The 27,921-nt window shown below is 44.7% G+C and overlaps 1 protein-coding gene and 1 long non-coding RNA gene across 2 annotated transcripts in view; one reads left to right on the top strand and one right to left on the bottom strand.

The window, feature by feature from the left end:
- LOC129384608 (uncharacterized) overlaps positions 1-27,921 on the bottom strand; it is a 61,016-nt gene that overhangs the window by 29,695 nt on the left and 3,400 nt on the right. The window lies entirely within an intron of this gene.
- On the top strand, positions 583-11,431 carry LOC126530050 (antimicrobial peptide microplusin-like). Its single transcript, XM_050177513.3, has 5 exons — positions 583-731; positions 1,752-1,813; positions 3,956-4,045; positions 9,011-9,037; positions 11,202-11,431. The coding sequence occupies exons 1-5, from the start codon at positions 653-655 to the stop codon at positions 11,343-11,345; spliced, it is 402 nt and encodes a 133-aa protein (XP_050033470.1). The 5' UTR covers positions 583-652; the 3' UTR covers positions 11,346-11,431.

The following is a 27,921-nucleotide window of genomic DNA, read 5'->3' as shown; positions in this document are numbered from 1 at the left end:
AACTTTGGAAAGCGTCTGTTACTGACTATTCATTGTTTGAGTAACAACTACGGTTTATATTGCGTTTATATGAACAATAGAAATACATTCACTCAGTTTCGAGAGCTACCATAAGCGTGGTAACAAAGCAGACAAAAATACGCTGTGCTCCGTGGCCTATACAAGCACTGTTCATGTACCTGGCATGAACTTCACAAAGAACAACGCTCCTTCTTGTGCTGCCTTATAATGAAAGTTCTTTCGCCACATGACTGGCCATCGTGTTTGAAAAACATACCTTATCAGGCTAAACTATATTGGTATTATTTACCTTTCGGCTAACTCTAAAATTAATTGGTAGACGGACAATGTTTAGGGAGTAAAGTTCTGCATTCTAGATTCGGAAATCAAGAATAATCGTGAGTGGCCGATATTTAGCCAGGTTGACTGATTCGTGGCCCGGTACAGCGAAGTCTTCTTCCTATGCAAGCTCTGTTTTGGTCATCGCAGCATCGCTGTCTTTTGTTATTCCTCCACTTTCCCTGTATTTTTCTTGTCGCGGTGACAGCATCGTGGGCAATGGGTATATAAGACAGTGGCGAACCGTGCCTAGCCAGTGTCTCCGCTATCCGTCTTGCACGAGCTGTAGGAGTTCTCTCGGCCATCACTCAACATGAAGACTGTATTCGCCATCTCCTTGTTGCTGGTCACCTTCGTGGCTGCAGCTTCGGCTCATCACATGGAGCTCTGTGGTAGGTTTCGCAGCGAGGCGTATCATTTGCGCAGCTGTTCAAAAGGCCCTTGTCTCTAATCGACTCTGCTTTTGCGCTATTCTCAAATTACTGCCATCCTTTTCGCTTCTGCAAGCTTCGGGACGTCATTTAAACAGTTACCTACAGCAGTCTGGACACAAAAGTACAGGACAACTGCGGAACACTAACAGAGCACAACATATGAAAACTTCATTCTGTGCCTTTGTTTTGTTACATATAAGTGGCTCGCATTGAATATAATGGACACTGTGTGCCAGTAAACGTCATCGGATTGCGATACACTCTGATAGGGGCTGCTTCGTAACTACATAGGTGCAGAGAACGAAAGTAGCCCAAGTTTATTGGTTGCGACTATTCAGCACTACTTAGCAGCCAAGTGTCTTCGGTGTATGAAATTAGTGAATGATTAAATGAATAAATTATTAGTAACACATGATTTTTTTGTCGCAGTCAGCCAGGAAACAGTACTTCTTAGGGACGTTTCAAATGTTTGAAGAAGAGTAAGAGCAGCTCTATTGCCTTCAGTACTTTGCCAGACAAGCTTCAGCTTTTGAGAGACACTGTTTGTTTTTTATTTGATTCTACATCAGGATAGTATTACTAGTGGTAGAACTACAGACCTATTTCTTAGTTAATTTAGGGCAATCATCAGGGACGATATTCTTTTTTAGGCTAGTTCATACAGAACATAGATTATTGTTCCCAAAACTCAGTACCTTTACGTACTGCTGTGGCAATTTAGGAAAGACTGCTTCGCACGCTCTCACCCTTCACTCAGTTATGCTCGACGCATGTCGCAAATATTGCTTTACCGTTTGCGCGAAAATAGAGCATAATGCTTACAGTTCATATACCGGCATCTAAATACACATAGCTTTTAAGTACAAAGTGGGCTTTACATTATGCGAGCTGAGGAACATATCGCTCTCTATTGGGCGTGATGTCAACAATTTCAGTCATTTGATTTGTAATTCACTATTTTTTTCCTGTGTGTTCCAGGTAAGAGCTATCCCGAGCTGGCCATCGAGCTGGAATGTATTACACGACGCATATCTAGACGAGTGAGTGCCCCTTTGTGAACTAGCTTGGCTGCTCCCAGTGATGAAAAAAGTCATGTCTTTTAACATCTATATCCCCTTGCACTCAGACGCTCATCCTCTCAACATCCCACCTCGTCTGAAGAAAGTACATGGCAGCGTCACGACCCCATTGTGGTGGTCACTCTGTTTCAATGACGATCTACGGCAATTTCTGAGCGAGAATTAGGATACACGTAAACAGCTATTCTCGGTATGCGCATGAATGCACTGGAGCGAAGGTGTGCTTCTCAATTGGAATCAGAGAGCAGCATTCTAGCCAAGCAACACCTTTTTAACTTAACAAAGAGCTGTGCTACAGTGGGCGAAGTGGAGGAACAGCTTGTGTTTCAAATCCCGTAAATAAAATTTGTATAACATCGATCAATGTAATGTGCACAAGGCAGTTTTGTAGTGATAGCTTAACGCGAATTTTAAGAAAAGAAATAAAGAACCACGACAGTCATACGTCCCTCCCACGTAAGCGAAAGCATATTCTGCTCCCTTATGAAAAAAGCGGCGATATGAGCCAAATATTACGAGCAATTTCAGATTAGGCACCAACTGGGGATCTGTTAATTATTTATAACATCAGTCGAGCTATCTTTGGCGTTCCCAATTGTGTTTAACTTCTTAATATACTATTCTAGAGTGTCAAATATTTGTTTCTTGTCGATTACTATACCAAATAACATCAGCCATAGCAATCTACAAGGCCAAAGATTAATGCTTCTGGAGAATCTTCTAAATGATTATGTAGGGGGAAGCCACACTTTGGCGCAGACGCACCAATCTATGAGCAAACGCATTCTAATCTTTCCTAAACAATGGTTTCTGGTCAATGAGTAAGTATGGCTTGTACGAGATAGCTTATGAAATAATTTTTTGTCTCTACTTGCGTAAAGCGGTTTATTATTTCGCTGAACTTAAACGTTCCTTCATGGCTTTAGGATGACGTAAAGGTATTATAGTATTACATTTAGCAGCCTCTTAGCTTATTCAAATGTTAACAGAAACGAAAGCTGCTGAAACTTACAATGCGAGTTCGCTACCACGCCATGTTTATTTTAGTCACTGATCACTAGGCGCTGGCGTTCTTACGTTGGATCAGTTTGTCACGAGCCAATATATGTCATAATTAGACCTAAATGTTAGTTTGAAGATTTAGATTTACAGAAACCTAAACATGCAATGAAGTGATTGGCGAGGAAACAACTTCTTAAATGGCAGATATAGGTTCATTATAGAAGATAATATGTACTTTCACCGAAAGCAACTATTTACAAGGTGCCGTATGCTCATTGGAGTATACGTCAGCAATGATTGCTTGAAGCTCATATGGCCGGCATTACTAAAATTTACAGGAGCTTATGGGTGTCTTCGCAAAGAACAGTTGGCATTGGGGTATTCCCCAGTGCAAACTTAGCTAACCAAACTTTCAGCAACAAAACTGATGTGTGCTCACGAAGGGGTGAAAAAAGAATTATGGCTGTGACTTTAAGACGTAGCTACAAAGGCAGTGTGGATCACAAATAAAATGTGAGTATATGACGTTAACTTTGAAGGTGTCACTAGAAGGCGAAATTGTAGCTATGTAGGTGGCGGAATGTGCAGCGCCGATAACCGGTTGTTTGTGGGAATAATAATATGAATGCCAAAAGAATGAAACCTGCGCTTTTTGACGGCAGAAAATTAGGTAAAAAAAAAAGAGATATACAATGAAAACTGATGGCAAACGCTCGGTGTATTTCAAGCAGAGAGTCTGACTAATGGTCGAGACGCACTTATAGTGCTCTGCATGAGAATAGCATGTAGTAAAGAATCAGGAAAAAAAACTTATATACACTACAGGTTAAACCTGTGATTCTTTCTTTCGTGTGAACCTCAGTAAGAGCCGCGGCTATTACAATTTGCGGAGATTTTGCGCCGACCATGATTCTATTCTGTAAGCTCAATTTTCTGCTGGAAACATTTACACTGAACAGCTTCTTTATGAATTCAATTCATTCGTTTCTCTTTTTATTTTAAGCGACCTTGAGAGAATAGATTTTCTAGTGCATGGAATTGCTGTGCTGACTACGTTCGAATAAATTTGTATGTTTTGCATGTATACATTTTGTTTTACAGACTAACCAAGCTTTTGCCCATGCCGTGTGGACGTTGCGATGCCCTACCTATGCTTGTGCGATAACAAAGATGTGCTCGTATAATGACCTGGTACGTGTCCCAGTTTACCTTCATCCGACACTCGTCCTATGAATGACATTCGCGCTAGTTGTGACAGCTTGTCAGATCGCTACTGCACTTCCAAATTCACTGACGTATGATATAGTGTAAAAACAACGCTAGTTGAACTAATATAATTCCGGATCTAGTTTGCCTTTATTGATCAAATACATACAATTGCGTGTCATTTATTATTACAAGCTAATAAATAAAATAGCTTGCATGCTGTAATTTGCCTTGAGTTGGCAAGCTTCTATGCATTTCCGTGGCCTCCCATTACGTCAGTCAGCTTAAAACAAAAGTTCCCAGAAAAAGTCATCCCCAGTCTGAAGAAATCCGACGTATTGCACGACGAATAACTCGTTGGCTTAACAATGCTGGTGGTCAAAGCACTTTGCAAGACGTTGTTGTGTCCAACAGTGCCTGAAATAGCAGTATCGTGCGAATCCTTTTTTTTTTTTTTGAGTCACCAAAAGTGGATGTTTTATTGGGTCATATTTTACCTGACGTATTCTCGGTCGTATTGCTTACCTATTGGATCATATTTAATGCTTACTTTTGCCACCGTACTTCTAAGGACATTATATTTTTTCCTGTGTGTGGCCAGATAACACTCATTCCCACTTTGCTCCCGTAGAGTATTTCGCAGCATTCCCCTGTGGCATATGTTGTGCCATAGCATAGTACTCGTGGTCTGTTTCTGTATGTAATGCTCAAAATTGAACTGGCTGTTTTTTTTTGTCATATCTTATATGATACTTGGCACACGCATGCATGATACGAGTATATTTTGGTAGTCCTAAAGCAGCTTCATTCTTTCCAATTCATAAACCTTGTTATTGGTCGCATGGAGCCCCTATGATGCAAACCTGCAACTGATGAAATTAAAAGTTATGTTCCTTCGTTCTAGCAGAAATTGCTCGGACTATTCTCGCCCTAAATATAGTATTGCAGTACGATCGTCCTTCATTAGCAGGAATTCTTGGCGTTGAATTACGGCTAATGTAGCCTGTAGACCTCGCATGGACGTGTGAGGGCGAGTGCATCACAATGATTAGGTTATCTATGTCGCCGAACACCGCTGAACTCATAGTGAACAACGTCAATTATCCTTAGTACCCCAGCCTTGCCCAAATCATCTATGTGGTACACATCTCAAGATCATTTGATCAGTGGGCAAACGTATGCTTTGAATGACGTAGGTAATTTATTGTACCATCACACTATCTTTCAACCAAGAACTCGCAGTCAATAACCAGGGCACGGGCTGCCCCTCAATGCTGCTTTGTGCATATCGAAGCACCTGGATGATATCTCTGGCTTCACTGGAGTTTCTGCTCTTGTGTCGGCACTCCACTGATATGCCCACCCTATTGCTACCTTATCAGCGAGTATATTAACAATCTTATTATATTCTCCAAAATTATATTTCCAATCTGCTAACAATATTGTACACTGTAAAAAGCGCCATAACAGTGCACACATGGTACTACCTATTCTAACATAATAGGTAGTACTATATGTACAACTCTTCCTCTCTTGTACGCGTTTACATTATTTATCAACTTAAGTACATTTGTACATGTTGCTTTCATCGTGATCACCCATCATTTCTTGTTCCTAATGCTTTGTTTATTTTTTCTTCACTTGTATTTCTCGCTAACTGGGCTTTGTTTATTAGTTGTTGCTGGTGGTGCTCTAATGTACATTATAATAGGTATAACTCCAGGAAATATCAAATGAGCCCTTACATTTCTATCGGTTACAGCAATGTACCGCATTGCGTATATCTAATTCTAAATATGAAAATATAAAAAAAGCGTATACAAGCGGGAACGCAGATGTGACGTGTGAAAATGAAAAGCCCCAGACACCCCCATGTAAAAGATACAGTGTCTGTTGTATAACCGCATCAAACTACCGATACAGCTAGTAAGGTATACGCCTCGTGCACCGCCTATAGAGGCGCCACTGAAAGCCACCTAGCGGACGCTTCCAACAGTACACGCGGGAGCAGCATCAGACGACAACCCTTTGCAGCAAGGATGGTTGAAGTTCACGGCTGCGATTTCTCCTTTGTTCGAGTGCCAGGCTGCGTCTTCTGCTGTGACAGCTGTAGGGATGATGCTGACCTCTGTGCAAGCGAGTATGAACACGATGTTACCGGTGTTTGGGACAACATGGTCCACATACGTGCAAGGTGTGTCCCGCAGACAAATGCCATGAACCCCATTTACATGACGTGGAGCTTATGTTCACTAGTCGATAAATTTTGTTGAGTGATGCGATCTCTCGACGGTTTTTTTTTATTCTACCCTTGCCGCAATGCTGCTTCTGTACCTGAATAATAAGCACCCGTCGTTAGTGCAGACTTATATCAAACAAATCCGCACGGTGCAATCTCTGCATATGCCGTTGTGATTTTCCTGCCGATGAATACATGTGACATCTCCGAATAAGTGCAGTCGAAGTCGCCTCAAGAAGAGCAATTGCCAATTTATTGATGGAAACGCGCACACTAGCCAACGAAGTCAACAAACACACGGGTTAATAAAAGCGTGTGTTAGTGCTGTACCGCCGATGCAATTCTGCTTCATACGCCGACGAACTACCGTTCCCGCTGCAGTTTGTGCGATTTTGTGCTGCAGTTTGTGCAAGTTCCCCAAGGGAGCTGCTTGGAAACGTGCAAAGCTAAAGACTGACTAACTTTTCAGTACTTTTTTATATTACTAGAGAGAAGTGCCACATGATATATTTAAAGGCAGAGGAGCAGCGCCAGTCAAAGTAGATGAGCGCTGGCGGCAAGGCCCGGTTTAGACGTCTGCAGCGTACGTACAAGAAAGAATCCAGTTGAGTACAAAACTTACATGCAAGGAAGGACTACCTTGTGAAAGAAACAAATCACTCGCCGTGTTAAGTTTGCTCAGGCCGCATCGAGGTGTGATGACTTCCCAAACGGGGCGCGAACTTTTCAGCGAGAAATGGAACCAAAATACCATATGCAGCAGCTGTTTGCAATTCTCGCCCTGAACTACCTATTTTCTAAACACATTTCCAAAAACGCAAACAATATCTAAGATGCCCTCGGGCGAAAAGAATAAAGCTGTTAAAGAAGCACTTCCTTGGTATCATTCCGATAAGCCACATCGTGATTGATACCCTTTACAAACAAGGCAGGGTGGAAACTTCGCAGCTCAAAAGAATCGACAAGAGTTATGCATGGAGCAACAAGCAACAGTTAAACATGTGCGAAGCCACGCATAAAATATATGTAAAAACATGAAGTGCGGGACACCTGGTGCGAGGATTGACCGCGCCACATGAAACCAACCACTTCAGTTCTTGGAAACTTCAGTAGCTTTAACATACAACGCAATGCGCTCGTGCAGTCGTGCTGCCTAGCTAGCGCAACGCGGTAAAGAAGCGGAAAACAATATAAGCGGCAAACAGCATTCGAACTTTAGCGAAATGCCTTTAAACCTCATGCTGCACTGCAGACGTACTTCGTTGCTCACGCGTCTAACTATGATCGAGTGGAAAAAAACAGCGACGAGACAAAGGCAAGGATGAGAACAAGAAATTTCCCTTCGAAGCGACGATCCATTTTTGCTACCGTTGCTCCCGCTGATGAGGCTTTGCCGGGAAGGATTAGAACCGTATCGCCGGCACGTTTTCACCTGTAGTTGAGCCCCCCACTCTGCAACAATTCTTCTTCGACATTCCGTGAAGCTTTGGCCACCCCACACGAGCAAATGGTGTTGCCTATCTTGCTCTGAAAACGTGAATGAGACCGAGAAACACTATCAACGTCACAACAAACTACGGCGCGCGCCAGGCTCCTCTCCCGCGTGTCCTGCGCAAGGCCGCCACCAGTGGCGCGTCCGTCGGCGTGCACGGCGCGTATAGACCAAAGCTGCAACTAAAGCTTGACATTATATCTTACTGACTTCCACTTTGATTGTATTATTGCAGCATTTATAGAATACGTAAAAAGCGAAGAGCCTCAAAAGACATTAGCACGACTTCCATCATTGAGATATACAGTCTTATGCAATCTAGTAACGTTCACAACTGAGATAAATTCCGCCCTCTGCGCTGTAAATAATAAAATTAGAGCAAGTTATTAAGCGTTCTTTACACACGGAATAGTGGTGTGGTGCATCGGAACCACTAACAACGTCCTTAGAGGGACGTGTAATAAAGTTCTGCACGATGGTATATTTTTTATTTTGCTACAGGGTGCAAGCGAACTTACTTGATTAACGTTATTGATTGCTCTATTTCTTCAGTACTTGGATTGAGGTGATGAATTGACTGAATATATATATATATATATATATATATATATATATATATATGTATATATAGGGAGAAACGTACTAGCACCAACGACGGCGAGCCCTGTGAGCCATTTGAAAATATGCATGCTGTGTCTTTGAGGGCGTGATTTGTTGCACTAAGGATAATCTTATATTTAGATAAGCCGATTCGACATATATATATATATATATATATATATATATATATATATATATATATATATATATATATATATATATATATATATATATATATATATATATAGATATAGATATATGCATATATTGAATAGATAATATATGTAGTATAAGTAAAGCATATCGCGGCACGAAATGCCGACTGACTATTCTTACTCTTTGTAAACAAAATATAATAGCGACGACGTTTGAATATTCAACAATCTGTACCTATTGCATCTGTTACACTTGTTACAGAAAATAAGCGCTAAAGGCAATACGCGATGAAACAGCTTTTCTTATATGATCCCGAATATTTCTTTCTTCTTTGTCATGTACAAAGTTTTTTTTTTCCTTATATCTGTTCGGCAAATTTTCAACGGTGCATACATGCACTTTTTGGTGCGTATGCAACATATTCGCCACTAACGACCGGCCATGCTTTTTTCTTTTATTTCAGGAGGGAGCCATGGCCTATTTCTTTACTGTAAGTATATTTCTCTTTTTTTTATTTCTTGCAACGAGTCGTTGGCTCACACAGGGGTGAGACACGTTACTGAAATAGTTCTTGAAATTTAGGTTACCATAGATAGTGCTATCAATGGTGCTTGATTATGCACGCTAGAGAGATTTCCGAGAGGAATACAATCAAGAATTGTCCATAAACAAGGAAGGACAAATACATCGAGGCAAGTGTAGCACCTGGCTCCAGACAAGCCCAGTCTTTACGTGAAAGCATACGTAGTCGAAATCGCTAGAAACCGCAATACTGTGGTTCAAAGATGGCCTCAAAGATGTTTTAGGATGCCATATGCCACGTGATGCAAGCGATGACAGCACGAAGTCACGGACTGTTAAAATAACTGTAGCTCGAGCACATGGCATTGTGGCTTCTCGTATGCAGTATTCAGGACGATTCAATGTCGTTAACCGCAGTTAGAAGCATGATGAGCTTATTCTAACATCTTCTATTAATGCATCTGCATACAGAATATTAATGCATCTTTAACAGGCGAAGAGGGCGCAGCTCAAAACCTTTTTACCAATAGCAGAGGGATAATGACAAAAAGCGTCGTATCAGAAATAATTATTTTTCTTTTGTTTGGTCTGATCAGGCATAATCAGTGTGTCTTATATCACTATAAGATTGGGACCTATCGCGGTTTTCATGACGCCGCGTACAAGACATACTGGTGAAGTGGAGATGGCCCGAAAATTCTTTGACCAATCTCTGAGGGCTGATTGCAGAATAGAAATAGACCAGTTTGGAATAGCCATACGTTATAGCGCCCCAGGTCAGTGTTATGGCTGCACTCATTGAATAATATATGTCACGCAAGTAGATGACATACTGTATGAAGTCATCACCTTTGTCATAAAGCCACAAAAGAAGAGGAATAAGTGAAATAAACTGTGCTTCGTTTATTGATTAAACGATGAAAGAAACCACGCCGATCGAAACATATTTTGCTGGTGAGCTCAGGCACCAATGTAAGATTTGAGGTATCGCAGTTAAACAAAGGCCTTGTGTTTACATATGCGTATAGGCTGCTTTGACCAATACAAAGAGAGTTGTTGGATTTAGAAAGTGGTTTGTACCAAGGCATTACGAGTTCCTTCTGTAAGAGAACTCGTAAGAAATATCTTCATTACTTAAATTATCACTCCTTAGGAGCCTGAAGCTCTTCAAAATTCACCAAGGGTACATTGTCCACGATCCGATGTCAGTGTTCGTTATGTTTTATGTGTTTGCGCACTGTAAAATAGCGCCCGCCATAGAATTGTGTTTCCTTAATAACAACTGGTAGGGACGCTTTAACGAATTTGGTGGGTCCCAAGAGTGTGTACTTTGCGATTGTATAACCCACCGCTACTAAATAAACTATCAAACTTTAAAAAATGCTTGCATTAGCGCACACTATGAAAAGACGCATTTAAAGACTTACCACAATCACTTTTCTGTTGACCTCAGGTAGATATTGGTAAAAGGATGAGGTGTCTCTGCTCTATATCATTGTCGCAATATCGTCTACGTCTTTTCGAACTGCTAAACTTTCATCATGATCTCAAACCATCCCATGATCTGCAAACCGCAGTGAATTTCCGATTGTGAAAAAGTTGTCCCAGCAGTATATATAATCTCACTGTATTTCAAACAAAGTTGTTAGTAGCGCCTGTGACGTGTCCTGTGCCTCTTCTTTCTAATTGCGCCTTTGTGCTGCAGTATGTCGGTAAGCAAACACCAACTATCCCAACAACAAGTCCTTCTACAGAATAAAAATCTGGATAGCACAATTGTCATTGAAGTCGTTACGTGTGGCCTGCAGAGCCTTTTATTTTCGTTAATTCTTTGAAGAGTTGTAACTAATTTGAACGCATCCGTCTAAAAAGATACCACTGAAAGAGATCACCCACTGCAATTTTCTAACGGGCACGCAGTCAGGAAGGAGTGAGCAATCATTTTCACCCGTGAAGGTAGCCACGGTCCAACTTAATTTGGATTTCGTTATTTCAGAGCTGCAGTTTGAATTTCCGTGACACCACAGTATAAGCCAGAACAACACTCGACAATAACGCAAAGTTTGCAGTAACAGTGTTCGCTCTCCAAACTTATTTCAGAATTAATTTGCCAAGGGGTTCTTTTTTTACAGCGCCGCCAGATCAAGCGAATTCACAATGCGGCAACGGCATGTCATCGCAACGCCCATGGAGGCAGCGGCTGGCAGCCAAGGTGGTGGCCGACCCTGTTCCCTGGATATGGATCTTGGTTTAACCCTTCTCAAAATTGGTTTTGAAGAGCCTATAGAGAAGTCTGGCCGTCAGTGTGAAAACAAAATAGCAAAATAAACATTGTGTCGCCCCTGCTACCAACTTCACTTTAGCTGCCTGCTTCAGCATGGGGCCTCATTCCTTGTTTGGAGTGAAACATTTCTTCTATGTCTTGACTTCAGTATGGCCCAATATAGGCATTTTTCAGTGCAAAGAAAACTTTTTGTGCCGGCAGGCGCACTTGGAAAGCCGTAGCATCGAAATACCATCCCCTTTTCCGCAATCCAGGCTAAGATAGGGTAGATAAACTTTGTTTTCGTTTTCGTTGGGGTGGTGGGTATTGCAAGCTACTCCCTCTGTGGTAGTTCACGATGGCTGAATACTTGAAGTCGACAGAGCCCGGCTCTTCTGAGCCGGCGTGATTAGTGCTCGATTATGTACGAATTCTCTAGCTGCTCTGTCGGCGAGCAGGTTACCCTTGATGCCGGTGTGGACCGGTATGTAGATGATGGTTTGCTTGGTGAGGTCCTATGTTCTCCTTGAGTATATGGACTAGGACTTCTGCAGCAGGTCTTTCGATTCTTCCCTGTAGGAAGCCGCGGTAGACCTGCGGGGAGTCTGTGAGGGTCGTCAGTGGTTTATTTGCGTGTTGGTCTTCGCGGATGGCTAACGCGATGGCCAGCTCTTCGGCTTCCATGATCGTAGTACAGGCGTGGTTCGATGCACAGGAGGTAACATGGCGTCGGTGGTCACAACTACGGCCACTGCACCCTTGTTCTTCGTCCCATAGACGGCGGCGTCCATAAAACGGGCGGTGGCAAGGAACCTGAATGTTCTATCCATGTATTTGGCCCTCGCTCGCCTCCTGCCGGAGTGTATGTTAGGGTCCATGTTGCGTGGTATAGGGGCAACGTGATACCTGTCCTGGACGTGACGAGGTATCGAGTTGGTTTCTTGGGTTCATCTTGCTGTAACTTGGAAGCCCAAGTTCTGTAGGACCTGCCGGCCCGTGCGGGCCCCAGCGCCAATAATTTATCAGTCTACGTACTCATCGGCAGGCGGAGAGCGGTCTTGAAAGTAATCCTCTAGAGCATCATCCAAGAATACGCCAGACAACAGGGGCTACAATGCTCCCCCGAGAAATCTGAACTCCTACGAGTCTGGCGAGGCTCGCATAACCACACGGTCTCCACAGACCCAACACGGAAACTCAAGGTACACCTCAACGGGGGCCTCATACCAGATACCCCATTGCTCAGGCTGCTGAACATGTGGCTGCAGTCTAACTAGCAGGCCACCCACACGCTTGCGCACCTCCAAACCAGTGTCAAGGCAATATCACTCATGATATTCCGGGAAACATCCCAGAACAGAAGAATGAAGGAAGGGGACGCCCTCCGACTGTTCAGAAGCTTGGTGCTTAACAGAATCACATACAGCCTGCCCTACTACCATTTCATACAATCCACCCTAAAAGTTCTTTCCCGCATACAACGGTACCGTGACTGATATCTGTCTTCTATCACCGTCTGCTAGAACCAGAAGAAATGAGCAGCAGCCTCGTGACCATGGATCCAAAAAATATTGTGCTTAGAAATCATCATAGATGATTGTAAAACTGAGGGATAGCTTTTTTATGTGAGCTGCTGCTTGTCTCCATATCATCCAGGTATGACGAAACCTTATGGGCACATCAGCAGACACTCGGAATTGCAATCTTACTGTCAACCACAGTGCCTAGTCATACCATGACATAGTTTATGTCATTGTGATCCCAGTATCCTGGCTAAAATTTTGTAGCAGGACCCTGTATGCCTAGTATTCTGGCTGCAAGATCGTCGCAATGGCTGTTTATTAAGCTGCTGCATTCGAGGCGGAGGCCTCTGTTGTGGATTAGGCAATATTTATTTTAGGCCTAAATGTCCCATGTGTTACTTCGGCACAGAGAATACGGTGGATAGGCTGAAAATCGTCACATACTATTATGACACACACAGTGTCGAAGTTGTCTGTTCGGATGTACACGTAGCGCGACACGCCCAGTGATCCGAGCAGTTTACTAAGCCAGACGGCAACCAGCCACAAGTCGTCTGTTCTGACACATACTCAGTGGCCCAAGTTCTTTTAAAGAGGAGTCTGAGGGCTCATTATAGGGCATGAAAACACACATACCATTGTAGAACAGGAAGAAAGCAAGGGGGTCGGAAAACAACTGTCACAAGATAGTTTATGTTCCAGCCTAATTATCTCCCACAGGCCGCTATTACGAAAGGAATAGGCTTTCATTTCTTTGGACACAGAAACAAACGCGCAGCTCACACAATTTTAGCGAATGCCTGGCTGATCTCCCTCGTCAATTGATCGGTATTTTTGTACTACTTCCGCTTTGTATGTGTATATATATATATATATATATATATATATATATATATATATATATATATATATATATATATATATATACAGCCACAGCTCGCGCAATGCGCGGCTATATGACTGGTCATTAGCAATATCTTACCATTCCTACAATATGTCCAAAAGCGGTCATTGACGCATACGCCCGTCTACCTAATATACTTTTTTCCGCGAAAGAATGCACTGTACTATCAGTTTCATTAAGGAACACAAAAAATCCACCAAAAGTTTATTGTATGTTATAAAACCTCATTTCTTGGAACGTGAGCGGCCTCTTACACCATCTTGCCATTAAAGGTTGAGTCGGGCGGGCTCCGAAACGGCGGATTTTTCAAATCAAAGTAAAATTTCGTTGGAGTAACTTTCTTCTTTACTTAAGTTTATCCCAGCTAAAGCGATATCTGCCGACTGTTTACCTTTGCTTTTAAACTCTTTCCTTGCACGACACAACCTGTTCGCGGATATTTTTATAACAAAAATGTCACTTCTTTGCCATAGTGTTTAAATTCTCCCACAGCCTAGAAAGTTAAAAAAGTGGGCAGAGATAGTTACATCGATGCGAGCGTGTCTTCCAATTTTCCTCAAATTATGGCTAGTTTGATGCAGGTATCGCACAACCATTTCTTTGCCTTCGCTCGTTGGTTCAACAGAATTGCGACAATCGGTATCAAGCTTTATAGCATGCTGCCGGCCACAGCCGTCAACAGCTGGAAGGGGCAGTCAGTTGCCTTAAAGGGCAACTCCGGCATTGTTTTAACCATATTAGGGTATTGTCATTTTCAAATGGTATTGACGGTCCTGTCACCTGTAATGTGGTTCAATTTGCTTAGAACTTCTTCAATAATGTTAGATAACCAATAAACGAGATACCGAAATCGAAACAGGCAGCTGCTTTGTGTGACGTCACGATGAGTGAATGACGTCAGGTCCTACACTACCTTAATGTCGACACGCAGAACGCGGGCTAAACACGCAGTACACGAGGCGCTAACACCAAAGAAGCCAAGCTGATGATGTTTCCTGACGACACAGGGAGCTTTTACAGAGTGTCCGACCTAGACAGCGGCGATTTAAGCGACGATTTCAGCGACAGTGGAGCGTAGACTGTGACGTCGCAAACACAGGGTGACCAGGAGAAAGTCATGAGCCCGGAGCGCAACCAATTTTTAAAATTCATTTCCAGAAAAACTAAATAACTTGCCGCCATACAGTTCGGCACAAATAATCAGAATTCAAAAGAGAACATCATTCAAAATTTTAATGACATCCGTGGACAACGAGAAATCGCCGGAGTTTCCCTTTGAGGCGGAAAACTCGATTTTCATTACTTCTGTGCATAGCGTGAAGACAGTATTTGAGAAGAGCGCAATATAAGTGTCGTGAATGACCGCTCGCTTATATAGTTTAGAACGACTCAATGCGAATAGTTGAATGAACTTCTTTCCTCTGCATTCACAGCACCAGCAGATATAACTGATAAAGAAGTGAAGCGCGAAATCAGAAAACTTAATGAATCCAGTAACAGACTCTTCATTCGAGAAGAGGTTGGAGACATTCACAAAAAAAAATTGAACAGCTGAAGGTGCACAACAACATCAGTCCGTGCGTCGCCAGCTGTGAAATCGTCAGCAATACAATCGATTGTCGCGACGTTACCAGGGACCCATCTGCCAGGATTAATAGCGCAGATGCCTAGCAAAAGGGCCTATGCCTCATAGAACATCTGTAAATAGCTAGGTTAGATTGTAGCGTAGGCTAGTATTGTAGCGGTCACTTATTGCTTGTTGAAGTTTGTTGAAGCAACTACCTACCGTCTGGCTCCCCACGGGACACAATTGCTTTCATTAAAAAATGTGTTGATTTGCACTATAGCCTTCCCATGAATGATACAATATCGTGCGACTGTATTATTAAATAAAAAGGCTGCCTCCGTCAAATCAGTGAACACTATCAGTATTAGTCAGCATTCCACCCTCAGGCATATCGCCTCATGGCGAGTCCCGGACGGCACATTTAACCTTAAACATCACGCCTGGATAAGGTGTATGGGACCAGCGTTTTCAAACTGGCGTTTCGGCCTCAGCTCTCCGAATGTGTAGCAAAACTACGGCGTACGAGGACGCATATGAATAGTCCACACTGCTAAAATCCGTTCACAGCCTCAACAGCACTATTACAGAACAGATAGACAACCTATGCGCCGGACGATCGGAAAGGTCGCCCATCTGAGAACCTTACTTGTTCAACAAGAACATAAGCACCATTACCGCGGCCGTCACCGACCGGCCCCGAGTTACAAGATCGGTGATGAAATATGAGTACAGAGTGCAGCTACTTCCATTGAGATAAAACGTTCTCGCGAAATTTCAGGTACTGTGCAAATGACGTAGCCTTTTGGCAATAACATCTGGCATGTGGCAGTTTCAACAGCAGGCTTGCATAGACGGCAACAATGCGAGGATCCAACGAAAATTTTGTAATCCTATGTCAAGGGAAGCTTTTCTGAAGCGGTTATCGAAATGCTATAAATCGGTCTCTTTGATTTCTGTGACAGTGACGTCAAGGAAATTTGCTCGCACACATCCGTGCTACGCATTTTGACAAACATATCATCAGGTCTTCCCATTTATTTCAAGTCTGCAGCCCCCTTCACGGTCAGATTATGAAGACACATAAGGCCCTATTATCACACATACTTCCGTTGTGGGTACGTGCCATAATATAGAAACCAACATCATAACCGCAAGCGCAAATCCTCTCAAAGAGTAGTTCGCGTTGCTATGATGCAAGCATACCTCCGATTGTGGTCTAATTGTTAGAGCATTGGACTGCTGTGCTCTGATAGAGAGGTTCGATACAACCATCGGGCAGCTGATTCGATTTTTTACACAAGAAGTATTTGGCATGGCAGGCAGCAGCAGCAGCACCCACACGGCCAGCGGTCGCGTTCAGGATAGTCCGGGAAAGTTAGAAAAAAATGAGGATGAAGATGATAAATTTGTGGTGCAACGCGTAAGTATGGCCCCAGAGCGCGAAGTTAGGGTTATTCAGTTGGCAATGTCGCAATGAATTACGAGATGCAGACGGGACGTGGCTATATAGGAGACTTAAATACAGTCGCTTTAAAGTACGTAAAACCTATGCACAGTAAGATTATGGCAATAACTATTGGAAGTGTACCAGGCATACAGGTCGATGCTATGATATATTAAAATATCTCTAAGTGGTGAAAATGTTGGAGAGTCATTACGGCCTTAAAAAACCCTTGAAATTTACCAGCCTAGTGACACGTGCATTACAAAATTACTGCTCTCCCAGCAACATTCTCTGGCCAGTGTATGTGCTACGAAATGTTTAGGCTTGCATGTAACAGAGCATCATTTATTCAATCTAGAACAGCTGTGGTTCTGCACCAAGAAACCTTCTGGTTGGACAGGTATGTGATGACGGTATGCTAGAGGAAAATTTCTTCTTCCCTGCTTCTGTTTCTGGATACTCCAGGAAGACATCGTGCAAGGTGAGCCTGTCACTACATCTACCATCGTTTGGAGGTCCACTACCTGTCAGCAGAAGATTATGAGTGTCATACGTGTGTCCTATCCTGAGTAGACACAACATATATCAGTTCGTCGTGTTTTCGTTGCGGAGGGCTAGAAATCAAAGTGTGACCTAATCAGGAGAAGCTTATTATTTGTTTCAGTGTAGCACAAGCGTTGACAGTGCTTTCGCAGTTTCTTTCGTAAGAAAGGCTTCAAATATGTGGCAAGGAATGCAGGAGTAGGATTAATAGCTTGCGATACAATTTATGTGACTATTGGATCAGCTATCGTGTTACCTTCGATGTCTTTATGGCCAGGTACCCAGCATATAATGATTTACTTGATAGATACATACTCTGCGCACAACATAATAGAATACAGCTCGCTAAGTACAAAATTTTTCTATTTACGTAGTGACGTTAAGGGCTTTACGATGCTTAGGGAGTCCATAAATATAATTGTATTCTGAAATCTTGATTTTCTTCTGTTTCACAGCCGACAATAGCGCATGAACCTCAGCCGCAAAGATGCTTGTCGCTGGATGCAGGATATATGGCTCCGAGAAGGACGGAACGACTGCTACTCACTACACGCTTGCATGTAACTTAGAATTGTCAATCTCAAACTCAGTGCACGAGTACTTCGACTGAAGGTCTAGGAAATGCATTGTAATATCTGCCTCTGAATGCATTTTGCCCCCTCTACAAACGATGTATCACGTTCCATGAGCTTCCACTGCTGAGGAGGCAATGGGTTTTCTGGGGCCATGAGGCTATATTCAAGGAGATTGACATCCTTACCTCACTGTCTTCTTACACGCAGTAAGAAGGCTTCTCTGTATGGTTGCCGGGAAATTAATAAACAGTGTGGCACTGGTGATGTACTTTACGGTTAAGTAAAGCGGGTGTTCTAAGCTACCATTCGCTTTAGGAAAATACGTGAGTTCAAGAATGAACATTGCAGATGGAGCGACCGCTCCTTAACGTCTATGTAGAGGCTCCCTACAGGATTTGTCATGAAGGCGCCGATTGCCAGGTGGATACCTAGGTTGCGAACAGTGTCCAGCATCTTCAAGGCACTTGGAGTAGCAGACATGCACTATGGCCCCATACTCTAAGCGTGTGCGTATCATGTTTTTGTAGAGGTTCATGAGGCATTTCCCATTATTACCCCATGTTGTGTGTGCGACAAAGTATTAATATTCTTCATTCTTTTCGGACGTATGTTTTCAGATTTTTTTATTCTAGGCACAAATGTGAGTTTTGTGTCTAGTATGATGCCCGAACCTTTGTGTTCTGTGTTCACAGGCGTGTCTTGTCCATGAAGTTCTACATGAGGATTTGCGAGCAGGCGTCTCTCTCGTGTGAAGACTATAGGCGCTTTTGCTGGCATGGAGCCCGTTTAATCGGCCCATTTAAACACCTTCAACCCAGGCTGAAATTGTCGCTGACAAATTGCGAGGTTACGGGTCTTAAATCCAACCTGTACGTCATCAGCTTATACCGAATCAAATGTACTAGTTGTATTGACGGAAGCAGGGAAATCATTGTTATGTTAAAAAGTGTGCGTCTAAGCACACCACCTTGCGGTACCCCAGTTTCGTGCATACACGTTCTCGATAGAGCATTTCTGATTGTGACACGGAATGTGCGGTTTCATCAATAACTTTCCATTACATTGTACATGTTATAGCGCAGCTCTTAGGCGCCCGTTCCGGCGGCGAGAGTCGGTCTCGGCGTCCTACCTCGTAACCGAGCGGACAAGCACAGCGAAAGATGAGAGCGAACGCGGAGCGCAGCAGCAAATGAAAGACGGGGCTAGCGAAGAAACCGCGAGGAGGAAAGTATACAGAAGGAACGTGTAGCGGAAGAATGAGGCGGAAAGCGGAGGAAGAGTATATGGTTAAAACGTGAGAAGAAACGCTTAGGTCCACGTGCGACGTACTTTGCAACAAAAATGGCTACGACATGGCGCCGGAGTAGCGAGCTTCGTCTGCGTGGGAACAAGGCACTGCTTGAGTATAAGTTTGCCTGCGACGGCTGCTGTGAATCACGGCCACGTGTCACTTCTTGCGAGGCGGTGGCGCCGCACTTCATTCCGTTTGTGACGGGCCGCACGAGACAAATTGTCCACACCAGCCATTATATCCCGAAATGAAAGCACGCATATAGCTGCGCTAAAATTTCGCATTATGGAGCATTGTAACTGTCGGTGAATGTTCTCCTCGGATGCGCAATGCCGATAGGTCGCTGAAAATTCCATACCGCCACTTGGTATCGTAAGCCTTTTCCATGTCTAAGAACACGGAAAGAAAAACTGTTGGTGTATGAAAACGTCTCGAATATAGGTTTCAATACGAATGAGGTGGTCTATCATTGATCGGTCTTGCCTAAAATTGCACTTGCATGGCTCGAGGAGGGTGTTTGTTGTAAGAAAGTGCAAAAGCTTGGATTTGTCTTTTCTTTTTTTCAAGAGTTTGCATACATAACTTGTGAGTGCTATAGGTCCTTAGCTTGCTTCAAAGGACGGACCTTTGCCCTGTTATAAGATACAGACTACATTCGCCTGTTTCCATTTCAATCAGATTATTCCTGTTCCCCCGATTATATGGAAATGAGACAGCACTGCCGCCTGCTTGTCAGGGTGAAGGAGTTTTATCACTATGCACATGAGTCTATGAGCTCCTGGTGTATATTTATAAGAGCCGCTGAAAGAAGCTTTGAACTCGGCAACGCCAAAAGAATCGCTGTATGGTTCACTTCCCCCATATTTACTTCTCGGTGCTTTCCTGCTAGCTGTTTATGATTCTGGAATGACTTTGCATAGTTTGAGAGCTAGACACGCACTCGAAATGTTATCCAGAATTGTTGGCCTGTTCTTGAACGCTGTTCCTCTGGTGATCAATCAAAACCTGAAAAGCTTTCCGAGTGAGTATTTTTGTAGCATGTTCAATACGTTCGCTTGCTGCGTACAGAAATTTCGGCTTGTGAGATCATTTTTCGAGCTTTCTTTCACTTTGAGCCATAAGTAGTCGCTCGTCTGCATTGAGCTATAACGCACTTGAAGTTTAGGAAGTTTTCTGCTTTGTGTATTGACGTAGCAAGCAACAGGCTTTGTTTTGATTCTTACGCGCACTGTTACATTGTTCATTCCATCACGAAATGCGCATTTTCTTTGAAGCCCCGTACGTTTGCGGAACACACTCTAATGCACCATCTATTATAAAAGCAATATCACCGTTTGTATTTAAAACCTTAAGAGCATTTCGAGACACCTGGAAGATTTCCTTAATGTATTAAACTTTCCATTAGGCAGTGTGTGAGATGAATCCATGCCGCTCCAATGTTTCGATACAGATGTGATAGTGATCCCTCCCATATGGTCTTTAAACTACGTCCCCTTCTTCGCACAACAGAAGTGTGGCATAGCTCACAGCTCAATATATAGCAGAGTAAGCGTTGTATCTTCTACTGTGGAATGTCTGCTACTTTTTATTTAATAAGTATGTGCCTGAAGAAAGAAGGAATTGTTCTATTAACTGGCCTTTTGTACAGCATCGAGATTCTCCTCAGATGTACGGTGTGCGTTGAAATCACCGAGTACGTAAGGCTCAGGATGCTGATCAATCAGACTCAGAAATATTTTTTGAAGTCGATGGTTGGGCTGTATGTACACATGAGTGATTGTAACGAGTCTCCCAAACCGTAAAACTCGAATCGCAATTGCCTCAAGAGGCGTTTGAAGTCCTAAAGCCCGACATGCTACACGCTTGTTAATTACAATCGTCACACCACTCAGCGCGGCGCGAGCATCGTTCGGGTATTTGAGGAAAATGGCGAATTGTAGTAGAAGGCCTGTCCGCGCAAATTTTACCTGGGTGTCTTGGAAACAAGGAAATTTTGGATTCTATTTACCTAAGGGTTGCTGTGCACCATCGAGGTTATATAGAAGTGCGTCCCCTGATATTCCGGTGTAACCTTTGTCTCTCCAAATTCAGAAAGGTGTGTATGCTATGTGCTTGGAGAGAAAACTTGATTTGCTTACAGGGCTCCTCGCGGGCCCCGTAAAGGGTGGTTTGTCTGTCATTCCACTGTCCTGAGACTTTCGGTGGCCCTTCGGCTCTGGCTACACCGTTTGGCTAAGGGTAGCGTCCATTGTCCCTTGAGAGGCGACGGACGTCCGCTCTTGTAAGCGGTGTGATCATTGTGAAGGCCTCGCCTCAAGAGTCGAAGCCTTGAAGCTTACCCAGGCGAAGGCCGACGGGCCTTGCTTCAAGAACGGTGAAGCAGCACTGGCTGCTCTCACCAAGGGGTCTCGGTGGCACGGTTGCCGCCACAGTCTTTGTCGGCCGGGCAGATGCCGGAGACTGCAGCGGCGCTGCCCCCTTATGTTACGCATGAGCAGCACCCTGCACTACATAAGAAAGACATCCGAGGACAACTGAACACTCATAAGTTGTGAATGCCAAGAAAATGAATTCCCCATTGAACGCCGTTGAGCGGTCCACTGAGGATTGCACTGCGGGTAATGTTTCTAGTTTTGCTGCGAGGTATGCTATCGAGTTCTGCCATTAAATAGGCGTGGGTTAATTTTTTTAGACTTTCTACGTTAGCATCTTGCCTGACGAGCGGAATCATTTGGGCAATATTGCAGAGAAGTCAAGGATGTCGCATGGTCCTGACGTCATGCGCAACGAGACTGAGGAAGAAGCAGTGCCCATCAAGGCCGGCAGGTACGAGCAGCAGCTCAGCCCAGTGCGAGTGAGATAGAGATATGGACCCGTCTCTTCCCGCGACGTCGAGTAGGCATATCTGATCCATCATAGTGCGCTGGTGACGGGGCGTCGCGGCGATGCCTTCTCTCCTCACGCAGCACCTGACGCGCTAGCGGGGAAGCAGGTGCTCCGATTCACCCGCTGTGCTCCATCAAGGCGCGCTCATGACGTAGCGTCACAGCCAATTGGAATTCAGGTTGCGTTTAGCTGCTACAGACGCAAGCTTCTTTTGCTGAATGGCCTATTTTATGCTTTAGCATCAAAAATAATACGCCCTGTTCCGCTTCCTGGAACCAAATGTATTTCTTTACTTTGAGGGCGATTATCTCTTTCTTCCTTCCACGAAGGACAAGCTCAGGACTAAACCGCGTGTCCACCATCACAGTTTGGGCAGTGGAGTGCGCCGTTACGTCATATGAGGCGCTATCGTGGTCACCGCACTTCGCACAGGATAGTCGGTCTCTGCAGCTCTGTGAACCGTGGCGTACCTCTGACACTCGAAACACCTCCGAGGGTATGGGATGTGTCGTCGGACTCAGAATTTCGTGTATCCTACTTCTAAGGTTCCTGGTATCCCTCGGAACGCCAAGGTTACTTTGTGTTCCCGTTTGATTATAATTATTTGTATTATGATAGCGTTCTCATCCTTGCCGCCCTGTAGGAGTGCTCTTCCTCGCGCTAATTTAACAGATCAGCGTCAGAAATCACTCCACTGCTTGTACTCACGGATCGATGTCGGGTCACTGTGATATGCACATCACCGAATAAGACAATATTTGTGAGCATTTCATGTTTGTTGTTGATGATCATATCGTTAACTTCAAGCAGGAAGTCGCCGCTGGCCATCTTTGTAATATAGTAGCGGGGACCAAGCGTTTTGGTGAGACATTCCGCAACAGTGAAAGCTCAGATGAGACGGTGCTGACAGTTTCTTAAGGGTGTTGGCAATGTATGACATGGAACTGCCGTAATGTTTATTTGTGTTAAAAGAAAGATTGAACGGTTTCTTCGTTGCTTCCATTTTTTTAGAGAGGACGATCAGGTAGTTTTGGAAACGATGTTGATGCCATAGACCTTTATTGATTTCGGCAGCGATCGTAGGCACCCACCAAGGAGCCCGAGAACGAGACGCTACAAGGTGTGAAGATTTTCTGCAGACGCCAGCTATGCAGCACCACTATAACCCAATATGTATACTCAAGACCGGATATTCACGCGTGTATACGTTAATCTTTCTCGGTAGACCGCGTTTTACCATCCAATAAATAATAGGCACAGAACGCGCCTGCATGTAACGGAAGTTTCTCGAATGTTACCGATCGTTTTGTCTGTTTTCACTGACTCTGGTGTAATCTCACTGAATGTATGCGCCACCCGCATTGTATAGTACTTTCGGGAAGACACGCGGACACCGGCGATTACTCTCGAACCTTCGACGACTGTATAAAAGCCGACGCGCTTGACCCGCTGATCATTTTTACAATCACTGGCTCCGTTCACGGCTGTAGTTGTTGTTTGAGTGTAGCTTGTTCTTGAGAGAAAAGGTTCGCCCAACAAAACGGACTACACTCCAAGAACAACCATGGTGGTGAACGCAGTGGCTGAACAAGACCCCCGCCGACATGCTTGCAATGTACGTCGAGGTTGAACACAAGGCGTGGGTAGCCATCCTGCGGTACATAACCTTCACTTAAAGCACGGCAGTGCAAGAAACAACGCAGATCGCGCCGTTCAAGCTAGTTTATGGCAGAAATCCTACGACGACTTTTGAGAGCATGCTGCTGCACGTCCACGACGAATAGAATCTCCACGTCGCTGCCTATCTCCAGTACGCAGAAGAAGCCCAATAGATCACCCGCCTGCGCATCAAGAACCAACAGAGGACCGACATCCGACATTACATCACTAGGCGATGCTACATCGAGTACCAGCGCTGCGACCGTTGGGGTTTGGACTCAGGAATGAGAAACTGCTATAGCTGTTAGTGAGAAACTGTTACGCCGCCATTTCGGACCCTAAAACATCATCCGACGCATTGAAGCACTGGACTATGAGGTAGTGCCAGACGGCATTTCGCAATCACAGCGGTCATCCACGTGGTGACGCTTAAGCATTTCTACGCCCGGTGACAAAATTAGGGACTTAGTTTGTTATTTTCTTGCCGTTAGGTCTTGGCGTCGAATCACGGCAGAGTCGCGTTGACCTGTGGCTTGTCCGTCATGTCGTCAAGTCGTCGTTTGTCGGCGTATTTTTTACTTCCAGGCTTTGTCAGGATGGGGGCGGCGTGTCGCTGCGTCGTCGTCAAAATAGATCTTGAAGTGTCATCGTCGGTGGCGGAAGATCTCAGTGATTTCAACGTACAGCAACCGCATCTTACTCGATAGTGTGTGTGTACGTGTGTGTGTGTGACAACTTTATTGAATATCCTGCACATTGATGGCATGGGTATCGGCCGCGGCGGGGGCAGCAGAGAGACCCTGTCTATCGGTAACTTCCTGGGCTTTCCGCTTTTAGTTTTCCGGATAGGCGTTCACGGCCTGGCCCCGGGCTGGGCCAGAGCATGGTCTGCGCTGCGACAACATGTAGCGTCCTGGCGACGGCCTGGCCGCGGGGCGTACTTTGACTACGCGAGACGGCGACGTAGGCCATCATTTCAGGCTGTGGATGTGACGATTCCTGCTGTACTTCGGGGGCTACCAATGGCCACTGGATTTCATCGAAGCCTACGTCAGTAAGCAACTTAATTGAGGATTCCTACGCTAGGAGCATCTTCCAGACTTCTTCCCGCACAACTTGGCTGATTGTCTCTCGCCAGTCAATGGAGCAGAGAGCTTGAACTTCTGTCGAGTCGGCACGGCGATTGAATTGCCTGGTGCGCAATTGTAGCGTATTCTTAATCCTCGTTGCTTCTCACAGAAATTTTGCTACGGTCGTGGGCGGGTTGCACATCAGTCAGTTAATGAGTGAAACAACCTTATTGGCCTGCGCTTAGGCCGCGCCAGAAGCGGTAGAGAGACCATGTTTCTCAGCCGCCTCTCGTGCTCGCTGGATGGCCCACAATTGGTCTTGCAGGTCTGAGTAGATCAGCGTGGCTTTCCACCGTTCCCCAAGATGTTCTGTGGAGACTGTATTTTTATCCGGTACATGTGCACATTCCCATAGAATTTGTTCTAGGGTAGCGTCTTCTGTCCTACATAGTTTACACAAATCATCTGGGTAAAGTTCTGGGTAGATGAAATGTTGGTGCACCGGGTTGGTGAAGGTTCTGGTTTGAAGTCCCCTCCACTCAATCGCCTGAGATGTGTCTAATTTGAAGCTAGGAGGTGGGAACCTGCACCTCGACTTTCAGTAGAAGCAAGTCACGTCACAGAACCTGAACATTCTGTCTCTCTCCTTCCAGGCCTCCCCTACCGTTCTTTCGGGGGAAGCTTCGCGAGCCTGGTAAGTGACACCTAGTGTGACGCAGTGGCCTTCTTCATTGAGGTTGGCAGCGCTGGACTCACAGGAGGTTTGGGCTGGAAACCAAGTAATGTATCTCTGTGCGAATTCCTCTGACGATATGAGCTGGGCTTTCCCGTGGAGTGTGTCAGTGGCCTCGGGCAATATTCTTCCTCTGCGCGTTGTTTCTGATAGCTGACTGCGATTCGTTGATGACGTTTCTACATTTGACTAAGATTATCGCCTGCGCTATAGCCACTTCTGTGAGTTCAGTATTATGATATGGTATCGAGCACGCGTTCACGCACGCGTGGTCGGTGTTTATAACCACCCCGACGTAGGATTTGTTACTCGGATACTCCGCTGCTTCCACAAAAGACGCCAACTAATTTCTGCCGTATGCCTTGAGTAAAGCTTTATCTCTGCTCTCTGCGCTGCCCAGATTACGTTGGGTGTGCAACCTTTCGGCCAGATTCGGGACCTGGGTCTTTTCCCTGATTACCTTAGGAACCGCCGCTTTAAATACTTGCTGATTGTGATAGTTTATCCCTAACTTGCCGAGGATACTCCTCCCCATGCGCGAAATGGCTAGTCTCTCCAACTGAGCAATCTGTCAAGCCACTATCGGCTCCTCTAACGTGTTGCGTATGCCCAGTTGAAATAGTCGCTAGGTGATGGTGCTGTACGGAAAGCATAGAGCTTGTTTGTACGCCTTTTGTATGAGTGCGTTGATCTTGGCTTTTTCAGCTGAATACCATTTGAGGTATGCCGCCACATATCAATGTGACTTATGGCGAAGAAATAGATACGTCTGACGTCGTTAGCCTCCTTCATTCCCTGGTGTTTGTAACTCTCCTTATAAGCCTTACTACATCTGTGACTTCGGTTACTAGCCTCCTGACGGTTTCTGCGTTAGTGCTCTTGGATTCGATGATGAAACTAAGGACTCTCATCTGTTCCCCCATGGGGATAGTCCTGCCGTTTTTGGTGCGAATTCGCCTTTCTTCGTAGGCTTGGTCCTGGTTGTAATCCTTGGGTGGTCTGCCTCTCGGAGGGGGTCGATAGAGGAGGAGTTCGGATTTATCCGGCGAGCACTCGAAGCCAGTTACTTCGAGATACTCCTCGATCGTGTCGATGGTCTCTGCTCTATCTCTCCGTCGCTACCTTCAGACACCTAGGTGGTGATATCATCTGCAGATAAGGAGCGATGTATGCCGTGTATAGAGTCGAGCCGTTCCCGGCGTCCTATCATTATTAGACTGGGCGATGTGACTGAACCCTATGGTGTTCTAGCACTGCCCATGCATCTCTCCTCAGATCTGAGTTATCCCCACTACGAAGGGCGCCTTTCCGTCCATTACCAAGTCCTTGTCATCAGCATATTCTATAGATTCTAAGTTTATTTGGGTTATCTGATTTAATATAGCTACATGCGCTGCTTTATCGAACGCGTTTTTTAGGTCTAATCCTAGTATCGCCCGAGCCGATCTTGTTTTACTGTCTAAGATCTGCTTTTGGATTTGTAGCATGGCGTCCTTTATGGATAGCAGGGTACGGTACCCCAAAATGGAGTCTAGGTCAATTGCCTTCTCTTCAAGATAGTTATTGATTTTATTTAAAAAAGGCGTTTTCCATCAGCTTTCCAGCACAGGACGTGAGTGAAATGGGGTGTAAGTTCGATAGATCAGGGTTTTCCAGGTTTTGGGATAGGGATGACTTTAGCTTCTTTCCATTGTTTTGAGATGGCGTCTTCGGCCGAGCACTCGTTTGTATAATGCTTAATGTTCTCTATTGCTTGATCGTCTATGTTCCGGAGACTTGTGTTTGTGAACACGTCCGGACCCGGTGCAGATTTGGGGTGGAGATTCTGTAGCACTGCCCTAATTTCAGGCACGGTAAACTCCTCGTCTAGGAGTTCGTTAGGGCCTCCAGCATATTTCCCGTGCTCTATGATGGGGTTAATGGGCCTATATATGTTGCTAGCCTCGGGCATAAAGACGTCCTAGCGGCCTTTATGCTCGTGCAGCAGCTTACACAAGGTTTGCCTGCGTTCCGATTTGGTTTTATCTGGTTCGAGTAGGTGTCGTAGCATGCGCCATGTCTGGCCAGTGCGCATTTGGCCGTCCAGAGCATTGCAAACTTTGTTCCATTGTTTTTCGCTTAGCTGCTGACAATGTTCTTCAATCTGCGTGTTGAGCTTGGCTATACGCTTGCGCGAGCTCCTATTGTTCTTCCGCCCCCGCCATCTGTTTTGCAGTGATTGTTTGCTCTCCCACATAAGCGCAAGATGGCTATCAATCTTCTCTATGGGCAGCTCTGACGCAATTGTTTGCGTAGCCTCGCGGACTATTTTAGAAAGTCTTCGGCACGTTGTTCCATATCACTTATGGCTGCTTGTTTTTGGCATCTCTGATTTTGCGAAAACTTATCCCAATC

This window comes from Dermacentor andersoni, chromosome 5, assembly GCF_023375885.2.
Source record: "Dermacentor andersoni chromosome 5, qqDerAnde1_hic_scaffold, whole genome shotgun sequence".
NCBI lineage: Eukaryota > Metazoa > Arthropoda > Arachnida > Ixodida > Ixodidae > Dermacentor > Dermacentor andersoni.
The sequence above is the reverse complement of the archived record's forward strand: the minus strand, read 5'-3'. Positions and strand labels throughout refer to the sequence as shown.